Source organism: Falco rusticolus, chromosome 8 (genome assembly GCF_015220075.1).
Source record: "Falco rusticolus isolate bFalRus1 chromosome 8, bFalRus1.pri, whole genome shotgun sequence".
NCBI classification, from domain to species: Eukaryota; Metazoa; Chordata; class Aves; order Falconiformes; family Falconidae; genus Falco; species Falco rusticolus.
Genome location: NC_051194.1, coordinates 16,334,447 through 16,350,596, shown reverse-complemented (window position 1 = coordinate 16,350,596; position 16,150 = coordinate 16,334,447). Strand labels below are relative to the sequence as shown.

Sequence of the window (16,150 nt, the reverse complement as noted above, 5' to 3'; positions counted from 1 at the left end):
CCAATCAAGCTGCTAGAGTTTACCATGGTGCTTTGAAAAAAAACCCAACAAAACAAGACAACAGAAAAATAAAATAACCCACCCCAAATTTTAAATTTATAGAATAAATAATTCTCGCCACCAGTAAACACAGCAAGCAAACATGACATCCTCCAATTTTACCATATGAACAAGAATAGGATATTTTACTCAAGTACATTTTGTCTCTTAACCATTCCATGCCTTATGAAGATACACTTAAAATTCTTTCAAAGATGTCTCTAGCTGTCAAACCTTAACTGGCTTTATTTTTTTTTTAATAAAATAAAAATAAAAATTAAAAAAAAAAAAGTAAAAAAAAAAATTAAAAAAAAAAAATCTGCCAAGGAAAACTATCTCCTGACCCAGCTGCAATAACAAGACACCTTGGGATAACTGAGATCTGGCAGACAGTTAAGACTCATGGGAACCAAATATCACGTGCTTCAGAGGCTTCTGGAGCACCAGAAAAACTGCAGATCAAACTACATTAGGCAGCATTATACAGGGTGGGCAGATGCTGTCCTTAAATGCATCCAGGAGAATCCTACTGATTTATGTACTTTGCTTTCACACTGAACTAAAAGAACCATGTATGTCATATTTCTAGCTAAAAAAAAATCCCTAGGTACTGGTTTAAGTATAAAATGCTTTCTTTCAACAGTTCTGTTAGCTTTTGATTAATTTTGCCTCTAGTGTACTAACTGCTGAGTCTCTTGACTGGCTGAAAAGAATCCAATACAGAGTGTATGCTGGACTCCCTTTCAATGAAATCTTCGGCTTATTGGAAAAGGAATTATGTTGAAGCAGCTGCTAGAGTATGTTTAGAACTCAGTTTACTCCTCTACATCTTGTGCATGTTTAGCATAGATTAATTATACACTTTGCCTCTTAGCATGGTCACTCAGGAAAGCACAACTTGTGCTGCAGCCCAGATTTACAGCCCTTTGCCTTCACTTGCATGTGCATTTTGGAACAGTAAACATCTGCTCACACTACCACCCGTGAACTTTGGCATAGTATGAAATATACCTAGCAACAAGAACGACAAAGTACTGTGAAGGCGGTGGATTTTGTGAGGCATACGTAAACAATTCATACAGTACATGCACATCTTTATTATTTTAAAATGCAAATTCACTTGAAACACAGTTTTCCTTTATGCTTACAATCATTTGGATACTAAGTTGATGTAGGTTTTCAACTAACAAAAACATGCCCACGTAGGACAGTCGTTCTAGTAATGACAGGGTGGCATGAGCTTACCACAAATTTTATTCTCCCCCAACCTCCAGCAAAGTACCTGTTGAACAGCATAATTTACTTGAAAACTAATTTTTTATAATATTCATCAAAGAACTGAAAGAACACATCAGGAATGCTAAGATCTTGGAAATTTATCTTTCTCAACTATTCTGTCCTCTTTAGGAAGCATGCACAGCTTGTGTCATTGCTCCTCAAGTTCTCAGTAGCCAAACGCTCCATCAGTCTATCCTATTGCTACAGCGTAACACTTTTCAGTGTATTTGCCCCCCAGTTTCTGGAAATGCAACCTCTTTCCATTATAGAAGAAAAACTTGGGTTTACACCCCTATGTTATAAAGAAGCAACAGTTTAAAAGCAATATAATTTTACTAATACCTCTTCAATCAAACCTTTTGATTAACATACTTAAGAAGTGAACTATGTTTAAGCCAACAGGTTCAAACATTACTTCAACAAATTAATGATTAAGAATTAACAGTGCAGTGAACCACAGCCACGCGTCTGCTGGCAGCATTAAGTGTGTGTTTGTGAGATGCACTGCCGGGAGAGGAGTAGACAGCTGAGCTTTGCAAGAGAATACCCAGCTATAAGATGATACAGGGGAATCTAAAAATGCATGGTGAAATAGAAAAAAAAAAGAACCCTGACTTTTGACCAAGATGTGGATTATGAAATCAAATTGTTTATTTTCAGCTAATATCCCTTAAAATGAAATGTAACATAATTAACTTATCACATCACAGACAGTAATAGTTGCCACGTGAGACAAAGGAAAAAAGAGACATACTGTTACTTTGGAGTAAAGAGAAAAAACTGACAGAGATTAACTTCAAAAGTTAACATCATTCTGGAAATTGAGAAAGTTACATTCTGTATGTTTTTCTATCAAAAACAACAGAAGAATAGAACCCGTTGCAGATGTGTCTATAAAAGGAAATTGAAATTACATTACACATTCCCCTCCAACTAAAATAAGCAGTCATCTGTCACGCTTTTATTAAATGATAACACTTCCAGAGTAGTACCTGCATTTTCTACTCTAAGCCGGTAAGGCAAGCTGAGCTGTTCTAGCCACAGCTTCACACAGTACATCCGAATACCAACCAGACTAGTGTTTCAAACAAAATAAAACACACACACCCAAAAAACACCAACCCAAAGCAATATACATTATGCTGTTTGTACAATCTGACTTTCTTGCAAATGTAAAGAAGGCTCAGAAAGGGTTGCACCACAGTGCAACAGATGATAGATGGATATTAAGATAAGGACATATGGCTATTCAAGTCCTGTGAATTACAGTAAGCAAGACAAAAAGATCTTCTATACACGACACTTCAAAAAATGAATGGATTGAGATGTTACCTGAAAAGATTCATTTTATTAAATACAAATTATTATTATTAAATTTTACATTTCAAAAAGATTTGTCTCTTATCATTACGTGACCTATAATCTTTCTGCACAAAACCTTCATTGGCTATGCTCCTTTAGCTTAATAATGGCTGTAAATTTAAGTAGACTAAGCAAAGAAAGGTTTAAAGAAATCATTTTGTCTACTACACAATAAGAAACGGTGTGTTTCATTCAAACATGCAACATGTTAGAGGCCTCTTGACTGTACCTCTGTAACCACAGCCCCACAGCCAGCTATGAAACACTGCTCCGCTGCCATCCCCCACCCCCGCACACACCAGCTGAAGGGCTGGCCCTGCTGGAGTCCGCAGGACCTGTGCCCCACTGATCACGGACACAGAGATGTGCCCATTATTCCACTGTATTTCAAAATTTGGGTATAAATATAATTCAAGGATCTATTTCTGTACATGTAATAATAGGTATTACACAGAGACACAGCTATGCCTATAACCTTCTTGATGCACTACAAATACACACACACCCCTGTCATGTGCACATACATAATTTTTTTCATCTATAAATTAAAGAAATTCTGTTGGGAAGTCTAACTATAAGCAAATGGGAACCTGTAGCAAATGTATACAAAGTTAAAGTACAGTAGGAAAAGTTAGAGGGATTCAAATTCTCTCATATTTTGCTATTACGAGTTTAAAAGACATAGATAACTGAAGCATTCAAAGTTTTCCAATTGTATGTAGTAGGAACCTTGTACAAAATATGTTTGTTTTTTTCTGTTTTGTTTCTTTCAAAGTCAGCCTCAATAGCTAATTAGAATCTAGTTCAAGAACAGTGTTTAGGAAACACCTGTATGTACACAGTTGAAGAAAACTAAGTAGATATTTTAATAAACTGCAGGATTTCCAGATTAAATGTAGAAATTGCATATCTTCAAAAAGATCAAGTACAAGTAATTATTTTTCATTTTCTGAAATAGATATTATAGGTTTGCCTCTGTTCAGCTCCAAAGCATTAAACAGTGCAATTAAAAGGACCTCCTCCTCTCTCTCTATGAAATGGCTTCCTACACAGCCCGAACAAAATAAACCAAAACGAAATACAAAAAGGAAATCTAAAGTTTTAAGAAAATATTGCTTCTGCTTTACCCTCATTTTCAAAAATGTATGGATGCAACTGAAAAAGACAAAAGAAATATCTGTGACTGATAAAAGTATATGATTGCAAATCTCAGTTGATGTTAACACCAGGGAGGGTGCTTGTAGGAATAAAGTTTTTGTACACATATCTCTAGTTCTTATGATACAGGTGAAACCACACATGCTGCACTATTCATCTTTGGGAGTCAGGTTTAAACATACTTCTAGTTTGCTTATGTTTATGCGAAGAGACTTAAACTTGGCCAGTATAAATCCACGGCAGATGTGGGAAAAATAAAAGGAGAGTAGGTCACTATGTCAAGAAAAGCAGCACAGTGGTTTGCCCTGTATTACTCTCTCGGGGGAATCCCTGCTATATTAGGTAGGGCACTTCTGCAAGTAACAGCACCTGAAGGAAAACTAAACATAGAAGCCCTTATAACTCCAGAAAACAGCTCACTGCAAAGGACTTGCGTGTAGGGAAAAAAAGCCATAATGTATCTTTTAAACCTATAGAATGTGTATAAATAATAACTTTCCATAGAATCCTGTGCTTACATGCCTCCTCAACAAGGAGGCTTAATAACTCCTTGTGTCAACAGGGCTTGGAATAAACAACCCCGTCTTTACTAAGTTTATTTTTGGCAGGTTTTTTTGGAAACACATGTTATTAAAAACAGCACAGTTTTCCAGAGGTTGAAGACACTCTACACTCCAGTGGTCTAGCCAGAGGTTATACTCTCACTTAGGTCAGTATTTATTAATCAAATTCTATAAATACAACCAACACTAACCTTAGCTGGCTAACTCATTGCAAATGAGAAGTCAAGTCACCGCAACACACTCCAGGGTGAACAAAAAAAGGCACATTTCAGAAATTACAATTTCTCAAGATCCACAATGTAACAGAAAGTGAATGATAACAGACAACACTTCAGAGGGAACTTGAAAAAGTCCAAGTACCTAATACCACCCAATTCTTCTGGAAAACTTTAATTTAATAGGAACTCCATGAACTCTCACCTGGAATTCCTACCTCAGGCTGAGGTTAGAAAAAAGTATGAATATTGAAGTAGGTATTTCTACAATGAGAACAATGACGGTGAAGGAAAGGGAATTTCTAAATGCTGATTTGATTGTCATGTAAAATAATACTCAGAAGCATGACCTGGTCAAGGAACCAAATTTAGGACTGCATTTAAATTAATTAAAAGCAGACTAAGGAATTCAGCTAGGTACACATATTTGGCATACAGATTTTAAAAATATGTATTTCTATATTAATTTTGACAAGGAAAACAGAGGCAGAAGCTTTCTATAATTATGCCGCCTCCATCTTGTTAACATAATTTTTCTAAATTTTCTAAAAAAACCCCCAGCTTAAAATTTACTTCGAAGCCTCAGTACATCAAATTCAGTCCTTTTATATTGTTACAATAAAGATAAATCATGGAGGAATGATCACATCAGGAAGGTTTGAGGCTATAGTACCCTATAGTTTGTACCCCAACAATCTACTCCAACTACCACAGAACTATTCTAAGGTTTCACCAGTCCAAATACTTCTTCCCACCCCAGCTTCTCACTCTGGAGAACTAAACCACTGTAAAGACCCAATGAACTGTTGAACTTCATAACTAAAATGCAAAATTCAAATATCCTCAGCCAAACCAGCTACAACCCAAGTGCTCCTGCTCAGGAATGATTTCACCTAAAATCCCTGAAGGTGAACAGTGACAGCTGTTTAGCTGTTTTTATATAACATTTCTTAATTCATAGGAAGCAGCTCAACTGCTTAGATTTTATCGATTCCAGGTTTTGTCTGAATGAATCTCCACATGTATTCAGTGTATCTGTACTCATACCTAAAAATATATTTCTGTCCTTTCCCATTCCTTCACATTTAAATTTGAGACAATTTGATTTTTACTACCACCACAGATTTAGGACATATCTGAAAACACAGTAAAGGAAAACAGATATAATTTAATTTTTTTTGTAATAATTAACATTTTTACTACTTTTCAAATTACTAATACTTTATTACTTGAGTAGCAGTATTAACCACTCTGCATACCTATGCCCTTTCAGGGCCCTCTGGCATTAACACCACATTCAATTTTCTCGTTAATCAGGACCAGGTAGTCCAAGCTACGTGGGATGTGAAGCACAGTATTTTCTTACTCCAGTCTTCAACCGAGAAACAAAGCTTTCATTCTAAATAAAAATATGAACCAACTATGCATACCTGAAATGACATTGCTTCCTAACACTGCAAATTTGACCAACTCTGAGCCACCTTAAAGGGGATGTCAATAATGCATATCACAGACATGACTTAGAAAATGAAGAACTCAATACATGCCAATCCTACCTATCTTCCTTAGATTCACCTAAACCTCGCTGAAACATACTTTTCTTATTTCAATCCTGCCACTGGTTGCAGAGTACAAGTACTTGAGCCTTTACTACATGTAACTACCGCACAGTCACGGCCGTTCTGGTCTTAATTTCCTGGTTTAGTCTTAATTTCTTCCTGTATTCAAGAGATTGCAGGTCTATTGAATACTGCCTTGAAGATAAGGAACCTGCAGTTTTTTTAAAGAACTAACTTTTAATGAGACACAATGTTCGGAAACCAACCTAAAATGAAGCTGGTTCTGAGACAAATCTATGAAATGAAGGATCCAAACCTTAATGCTCAGGGTAGAAGACAAGTAGAAGTTTTACTGTCAGTGCAGTTCTGTTACCTTTGACAAGGCCTTCCCTAAAGAGAATGAGGCCTTACAGTGGGTAAAAGAAGAGATGACTTCTATCACTCTGAATATATCAATTCTAGTAACTAAACCAGGCACTTCGTGAATTACAACATGTGGCTGTTCAGTCTGTACTGTGGAATAAGCTGTCAGGAAGGTTGCACACGCTGGTTTTGCTATTTAAAAGAAGCACCAATATAAGTTTCCTAAAATGACAATGATATCACATGATACCCAGTCAAATTTCAGAATCATAACTCAGGGGCAACATCCACAACTAATCCTGAGAATCACCAAGTATCCTTTGCATGGGAAGAGGAAAGAAAGCGAGCAGTACAGTTCTGCCATAACAATGATTACATTACAGCACTCAGAGTGTAGATTTTGCAAGCTAGATAGCTAACGGATGAAGACTTCTGGTATCTAAGGAGACAGAGGCCACCTGATTTTTTTTCCTAGTTGCAGATCACTTAGTTTTCAAAAACACACTCAATTTCCCACTTCAACATGTTATTTAATCAAATAAAAATCATGTTATATTAAAAAAACAAAACAAAACAAAACAAAAAAACAACCAGTCACAAAAAGATTACATCAGTGTTTCAGCAAGTCCTTTCGGGGGCCTCCTGGCATTAACATCACATTCAATTTTCTCATTAATCAGGACAAAGTAGTTCAAGCCATGTGGGATGTGAAGCACAGTATTTTCTTACTCCAGACTCTGACCAGGAAACATAGATTTCATTCTAAATAAAAATATAACCCAAGTACAATCAAGTCTGGCCAGGCTGTAGGCATGTACGCTACATAAAAACCTGTCTCTGAGGCACAGTCACTGTACCGAACCATCACTCAGGTTCTAAACAATTATATCGTGATCAAATACCAACGTCTAACAATCCTGTTTAAGGAAATACATTTTGAAGAAGCATGAAAATGTATTACCAGATATAACTGTAAGTGTTACTGGCAGCAGAAATATGGTGAACTTGGTTGAAAATACTGAACCCACTTGTCCCAGTAAGGAAATGGATATCAAGCAGTGTGCTGTATGTCTTGGCTTTTCACCTCTGCTTATCTCAAACACATTTAATTCTTCAGATACAATAAGCTATCTACCTTTCTATCAAAATGCTTGGCCTTCCTCTGACAGCTTCTAAATGTAGTTACACATCATTGATATAAAAATCTTTAATACAGGGAAGAGTTCGCAAGTAACATGTTTAAAATAATTTACTGTCATAATTTCCTTGTTGCTTTTCCATATTAAAAAAAATAATGTAATGTATCATGTAATGTATATTGTAATCAATTAAAGACTATAAAAATTTTGCCCCAGACACAGATCCAGTTTGGAATAAAGCACATAGCTTTCCCAGTTCATAATCCAAACAAAAGAAAGTGCTTATAAAAGCAAGCTACGTACATGCACAAAGAAATCACTGGTCAGGCTCCCTCCACTTTTACCCTAGCAGTGGATATAAGTAAACATAAACTACGGAATTATGGCACTAGTATTAAAAATACATATATATATGTATATTTAAATCACTTTTTCTTGTCTCCCTTCTTATTCAAGTTTCACAGCATACATATGGGTATGAATAAGTAAGGGATTTTTCATCCTAACTTCATGCACAGCAGCTTGAGAAATGTTTCAGATTAACATAAATGATAATACAAATACATAAGGCTGTCTTTCAAAGAGGTTTGATAATTCATAAATGCAATGTTTGCACAGATCAGGTCAAGTCAAAAGGTTTGAAATGTAAGTATTTAACTTATGTAAATCTGTTTATCACTGCTAAGGAACATGGGATGACTTCAGATGCTCACTATCTAATATACCCAACACACATCTAGTGCAACTCGTGTGAATTCTCATTCCAATTTTTAATTACTATGCAGAATGTAAAGACAAAAATCCACTAAGTCAGATTGCTCTTTTTTTTTCTTTTATCAGAAGAATTAACATTAATTGCATATTACTTCACAGGCACTGCTTTTCTACGCATTCATTACTAAAATAATAAATCGAATGAATTTTGAATAAAAGTATTAAAACAGCTACAGGTACAGATGTTTACCCTTCAACATATTTCTATCAATATTTCTGTTGCCAGTGCTCATAAGGAGGTAATGTAAAGCTTCATTTCATTACTGTATGTTTCAAGACTCCCAACAAACTAACAAATCACAATTCCTTTCAAAATTGTTTATACTCTGTTTTTTTCCTGATGTAGTTTTCTTTTTATATTGTATACAGTTTTACTTGCATAACTTGTCGAAACATTTTATGAAACCGTAAGAGGAGGACAAGGATTTCATAGCATTATGCAGACCTTGGTGACAGGAAGGGAAGACACTAATTTTGTTTTCATGTGAGATTTTTAAAGTTTTAGACAAAGAGTCTAAATGAATGTCTCTGTGGAGTCCATACTGTTTTTTTCACCTACTAAAGTAACTGAAGTTGTTGGCTTTTTCTCCTACGGTTTCCAAATCCATGGCTTTAAATTCTATGTCAAAATCTTAAAATTAAATATCCACCCATCCATATGGGGATACAGACATTTAGTTTTGTGGATTTGTTAAAATCTACTTATACTGCTAACAGCATAGGGACATATGATTTAGCATGGTAAACACATGTTTAACAGCCCAATTGCTTGGATTTTGCATAGTGGACGACTATGTTAATGCCCCTGCAGTAAAGTGCTAAACAGGAATTCCCACAACAAAGACTTCGGAGAAGGAAAAGGCAGGACATACCGGGGTAACTTGGGAAGAGACTGCTCTTCAGGGACAACAGGACTACCAAGCTCTACCAAAGGGAAGAAAACATGCCACACCACCAAATGCCACAAATTATGGAATAATGTCTTTGTCTGAATAACCCAAGGACACCAGATAATTACATCTTGTCTTACAGCCTTGCCGGGGAGGAAAGATAGCTTCACAGAGCTTTACAGAATAAAGACATACTCTATAAAAGTAAACAACTCTGCATGTATGTAGAATTTCTTATTGTACAGTAGTCAAGTGGATCTTGAGATAAACCTTATTATTTTGTTCCGTAGTTGCAATGATGGCACTGCACATTATGCTCCCTTAAATGCTTTCTCCTGTGTAAACAAACCTGACACAGATCCCACCCGACACTTGAACCTGCTCTGTCTTCAAAGCCCCAGATTTATGGGCATGACAGAAAAAACGCGGCTTGCTTAGAGGACTGACAAAGTCATTGTAGAAAGATTTTTGGTTTGGTAAAAGACTAAATGAGAAGTTTTCCATGACAGCCAGGTATTTTTAAAGAATAAATAGAAGCTTAACATTTTTGATCCAAAATTATTTTGAACGAAAATATTAATCAGACCAAAATAAAAAAAAGGCATCAACACAGCTATATATTTTGCAAGTTCCTTTTAGTAGTTTAATATTATCTTCACTTCCCTGAAAAAGTTTCATTATTGTTTTCCCTAAACTTACATCCATATTTAATCACTGAAAATGCACCTCTACCACACAGCAGATGTGTCATTAACTATTACTGAAAAAAAGTGAAATAAAATCACCCAGCATGAGAATACTATGGAATAAGTCAACACTAGCAGATGGTGTTTATTTTGTCACTGCTTGTGTTAAAAATTACCACCTATTTCATCAGCTTCTTTAAGGTAGAAGTTTCATGTAAAAACTGGAAAAGCTATTTTTCATAAGCTGTCACAAAACTCCTTAAAATATAAGTTCTTGTGTTCATGGCTTCCAGTTTTCTAGGACATGGTGCAATACACAGGAGATCAGTTTGTATAAGTCTGACATGATCGAGTATTTTGCTAGCAGATCAGTCTTTCAACACACAATCTGTTTTGTTTCTCAAGCAAATCTGCAAATTCTTTAGTTCAAATACCGGTATTTTCAAGACAAATTCTGTAATAAGTGTTAAGTCTGCTCCTAGGAAAGGCACCTGGTGGAACTGGCAGCTTGTTTTCTTCTAGGACCCAATACACAAGAGTTTTACTTCCCTCTCAGAATTTCCTACATTCTCATTATTTTATTTTATCACACACTTCAGCTTTGCAGTTCACATTCTTTGGTTGATAGTTTCTTAATTAAACAGCATGTTGCATGAAGAGCAATTGTACTACCTGGACTTGGCTACTTAAAGAAATCATTGCTAAAATCCCACTATAAAACCAGGTTTTGCTCATGCATTTTTGAAGGAATTTCCATTAAAATGGAAACCCAAAAAATTAAATGCAAACTCATATAATTCTCCATAACGCAAAGCCACATTAAAAGCAGCATTGAATGGAATTCTTCACTACTGTGATTTAAACAGAATTATTATAAACACATTATAAACAGTATCCATACACAGTATGTAATTACACTTTTCAAAGTAAAAGAACTTACTTATATCTGAACACTACTGGATTTCAGTCTACCCTTCTCACTGATTATTTCAAATGTCATGCCACAGAGAGATCATCCTTCTAAATTAAATTCCCATACAACCGGTTGCATTTTGTATCTAAATCTCATAAGCACAGGATAAAATCCAATCCATTTTCTTCCCTCAGAAAAGGCACAATCCCTATCTTCATTACATTACATTTCAATTGATAACATCCCAGAATTACTTTAAGAACTTACTTGCAGATCACAGATTATCATAGGTCTTTGAGAGAGCTGGACATTTGCTGCAACAACATATCTAATACATAGCTTTTTAAGTAGCATCATTCAAATCTCCCTTTGGTATTGACAGCATTATACATTAATTCAGAAACTATGGACTCCACTACAATGTCCAGTTTTATATGTTCACAGTTTACTCAAGATCATCATGTTGAAACAAACAGGAAAGATGATTAAACCACATGACAACAGCTGTAACTGGTGTTAATGCACTTCAACATATTTTTAATTACTTGACTCCCTCCTTTCTCCCTCCCTGTTAAGTCTTCTATTGCACTTAATGTTCAGGTTGCCTTGCACACACTATGTAAGGAACCAATCATTTTATCTTTATTATTTAACGAGCAGTACAGGCCTCTCTGTGTCCTATTCAAATCATACTCTTAAGCAGAACACTTGAATTTCTTCTTTTGCTTTTATATATTGCTCAACATTACACTATGTGAATGCTTTAAAAGCATTAATTAATGATTTTGATAAACCTCTGAGCTTTTGTTACATTATTTTACAGCTACAAAAAGAAACCCAGGGTGGTTTGATTCCTTTGTTTGTTTGTGTTTTTTTCATTCTGGATGCTTAGCATGAGGTAGATTTTGGGGTGTGTGTGTGTGTTTGTTTTTAACATCTATTAAGGATTCTTCTCCCAGAGAAGAAGTCGTCAGAAAAGGTGAGATTTAGGTCTACTCCAAACACTAAGTAGGGGAGATATTTTCCTATAGAATGCTGTTATCCTTTTTTCTTCCACAGTCTAAACATGGATCTGACAACAATCCTTCTGCCTGCATTTCTGAAGCACTGGCCACTATAATACCACTATAACATAAGTTCAGCACTTAACCTCCTTGTTTTCCATTACTACTTGGCCTGCATCAGTGGCATCTTTCTCCTTAGCAAAGCAAAGCAAAGCAGATCAAGAAACCTAACGTTTTATTAGAACACTGCAAAGCAACCCACCCACTAAATAGGCACACTTGATAATTGGGTACCTTTAAAATGAAAAGTCTGAGGGTTCTGCTTATTAGAACACTGCAAAGCAACCCACCCACTAAATAGGCACACTTGATAATTGGGTACCTTTAAAATGAAAAGTCTGAGGGTTCTGCTTATGGTGATACAAAAAACCCTCTTCTGTTGACACAACATGCACACTGAAAGCTTTGCAACACTATTTGGATGCACTCTCAGCTTTAAACCAAGGTTAGTGCCATCTGTCTGGTTTTGGCACCATCCAGACTGATGTAAAAAATCCTATGGCACTTTTTAAAAGGAACAGAGATAAAGCTTGGGTTTGGTCAATTCCCTTAAACTATTAACATAATAGATTTGGCTGACATCAATGCCAGTCAGCACATCTGGATCTATAAGCTCACTGTACTTTTCTTATCACATTTAGAGCATACAACCAACTATTTTGCTAGACATATATCAGATTTAGCATGTACAACTAACTAGACTCATAAAAAATACCAAGTTTTTCTACTGCTTTTCTCAAGTTATTTTCTTACATGCACGTTACTGTCAAGCCAGAGGTGAGAATACTAACCTAAAATATTCTTGACTTGCTGTTATAGTTATTAATACATTCTCATTCTTAATTTCTAGAGCTCTGAACAAATGCAATACCAAATATTAAAAGCAACATATGAAACAAACTTGTTTGATTTGAGAAGGGTATTAGGTTGTCAGGGAAAACAACTAAATCTAAGAGAAACAACATTTGATGAAAAGCCTCAAAGCTTCAAATGAGAAAAGACATTATTCAGATGCATGCAGTTTGTAGGGCAAAACTTTTCAGTGCATTTTCCAGGATCACAGAAGTATTATTTTTTGAGATTTAGCACGGCCCAAATGGCATAACTCATTCATTGCACCTGTGCCAAAATCCTTTCCGCAACACAAGTAATCATGAGTGCTTCAGAAATGCAGAGAGATATACAAGACCATTTACATTCTTCATTAATTTCATCTTTATTACCAACCATACACATACCACCCTGCACATTTTTTACCATTATATAACAGCATTATGGAAATTTAATTGCTCTACCAAATGCTCTGGCTCCCACTCATCTAAGAAGCATGGAAATACAAACAACAGTCTTTATTTCCAGTTTGAAAACACACTAAGCATTCTTGGGGGGCATTAACTATGAAATGGTCACAGATGCTCAGTACTCTCCAGAATCCAACATAAGAAACTGCCCCAGTATTTTCTAAGACACTGTTTGAGATTCAAAGCATAGTGTCATTCAATAGTTTTTATCAACAATCAAGCAATTATGGAAAGAAGGATATCAGAAAATCAAATTGGGGGTGACAAGAAAACCCTGTTTTATGTCTTATTTAAATATTAAACAAGGAGAATAATATTCCTGGTTAGGGCCCTAATTTTGCAAAGCATTTACTTAAGTGCTTAAATGAAAATCCCAAATGGAAAGGTGCCTTTCATGTACATAGTAGGTCACAGTTGCAACGGAAGAAAAGAATGAAATATCAAAATATATCTTTCATCTCATTAAGCAATCAAATAGAAGGCAAAAATTGCAGTGTTGAGGGCGAAGGACTTTTTATGAAGTGGGCCCTACTAAATTAGTAAAAGCACATAGTGATACTATAGTTAGTATAAGTGTACATATCCAATGAATGGAAACCAAGTTTTGACTTCAAGAAACATCAAAAGGAAGATGTTGCTGAATCATTACCTTTGCACTAAAATTCCTTAAGATGTCTTTGAATTTATATTACTACAACTCGTTAAATTCTTCTTTTGCTAAAAAGTTCATTGCAAGCTTTTTTCTGAACATCCTCCTCCTCTCAAAGGAGTTTTGCTCTCAGGGAAACAAAAGATATGTGTGCGTGGGGAGTAGTGATTTTTTTTTTTTTTTAAATAAATTGTCTAGCAATGAGGTGATTCCCTACAAAACCAAAACAAAACCCCCAGACTGCTTTGCACAGCACCTAAGCTACAAAACTTCAGCGACACACTAAATGTCACTGTCTGAATCTGAAATTCTTAGGTCAAAAGAATTCAAATCAAGACTAAAGATGAACAGAATTATCACTACATCTTTCTTTAGAAAGTCCAATTGCTGAAGAGACATCTATCACATGCAAGCTTTTAGCAATGGGTTAAAACACCGGTAATTACCTTTGTGAAAATACTGCTAGATACAGGTACCATATTGCTTTTAAATTATGCCTATGCGTACCCAGCTCTGACATCTCTCACGCATCTTCCTCTCCATCTAATAAGCCTTATCCCATGAAGCAACATCAGTTCAAGGAAAATGCAGCACCTTCACCACCCAGTGAAGACTCCAAATAAAACCCCAGCTTTACTTTGTTCAATCAAACCAGGAAGGTAATACTCAACACAATGAAATAGAAATAAGTAGGAAAGAGAGATCAGGTTTATTCAACAGAATATAAATACCCAGGAGGAAAAAAACAAACACAGAAAAATATCTCACAACACATAATAAACAGAACATAAACAAAACTAGATTAATCATTGCAAGACCCACAAATTCTAAACTAGGTTCTAAGATTACAAGGAATACAGTTTAAGCAAGATAAAAACCTTACGTATTAGAGAGTTCTTTGTCTCAGCCAGCTGCTGCCAGCTTGTCTGTCTGTCTTTCAATTTCTCAGAAAGGTGTGTGTGAAAATCTAAATGAAATAAAACAAATACATTTTAGAGATGGCTCTTTTTCTCCTTTTCTTCCATTCCATTCACCTGTAGTGTAACACAGCCAACAATGTTTTACCTCCTCCCACCCAAAGCATTTCTGAATAATAAAAAAATACATTACTCATTGTTATTTAGAGATTAAGGATTCTTTTAGCTTGTTCTCAATGACATATAAAAACGCATTTTGAGTAGCAGTAGTACTGGTGAAATCTTGCTTTGCAGGAGGTACATGTAGCCATGGTTGGTATCATTAACCAGTAAAAGGACGGAGGACATAAAAAACTGGCTATAACATGTGCATTACAATTTAACTTGAAGTCCATGCGAATCTCCATACATGCTGTACAGTAGGTATTTAGGATCATACTAATTTATTTTCAGTGTATTATCTATTATTCCTGTAGCCAAGTATGCATCATTACATCCTTCTAAAAGATAATTTTTATCTTCAAAAGACTCTTCAGATACATAAGGAAAATGGACACTTTTGACGTAACAAATCACTTCTTACATGTTTATTGCAGCAGCATGGTGAGTTGTACATGGACTATCAAAATAGTCAGGCTCACTCTGCTACATCTTTGACATGAACCAATGGAACTGCAGTGTTGCAAGGATGGCAATATTTTTTTCTTTTTTGTCTCACAAAAACTCTCCAGCTTTAGGTAGGCAGTTTTTAATATATACACACACAGAGAAAGAATCCTTTGGTTCAGCATGGTTCTTCTCTTTGACTAAAGAAACCCCAGACTTCTTTTGGTTTTACAACTAATTCAAATACACCTACATTTTGAGAACATGACGTAATTAAGGAGTCCTCTTCCATTTGAAAAGCAAAACATCAACTGAAAATTGTTACTGAATCTCGTTACAGGAGAGTTTTCAGATGTAGTAAACAGGAAACATAAAATCTATTTTTATTTGTTTACATGAATTTCCTTGCACAAACCAAAGACAAGAAGCCTGATAATTAATATATGGTCACTTTAGTTCTTGTTCTTCACTGCCTTTAAGGCTTCACTGGGAAATTATTTTACTTTGTACATCTCAGGTTCAAATCCTTAGTAATTGTTACAAGATAATAATTTAACCTTGCACCCAAGACTCGCCAGAATCAACAATGAAAATATGTTCTGTATACCACCGTAATTTATTACATGCAAACAGCAACAACAAAAAAAGACAATGCTTTGACACTTAAAGGTAAA

At 35.4% G+C, this 16,150-nt stretch overlaps 1 protein-coding gene across 3 annotated transcripts in view; it reads right to left on the bottom strand.

The window, feature by feature from the left end:
• The window catches only part of TENM2 (teneurin transmembrane protein 2), a 698,113-nt gene that overhangs the window by 302,596 nt on the left and 379,367 nt on the right, over positions 1-16,150 (bottom strand). For all 3 annotated transcript variants that reach the window (XM_037398907.1, XM_037398909.1, XM_037398910.1), the window contains exon 5: positions 14,837-14,920. In XM_037398907.1, coding sequence (XP_037254804.1) covers positions 14,837-14,920 — 84 coding nt within the window. The remainder of the gene's footprint in view (positions 1-14,836; positions 14,921-16,150) is intronic.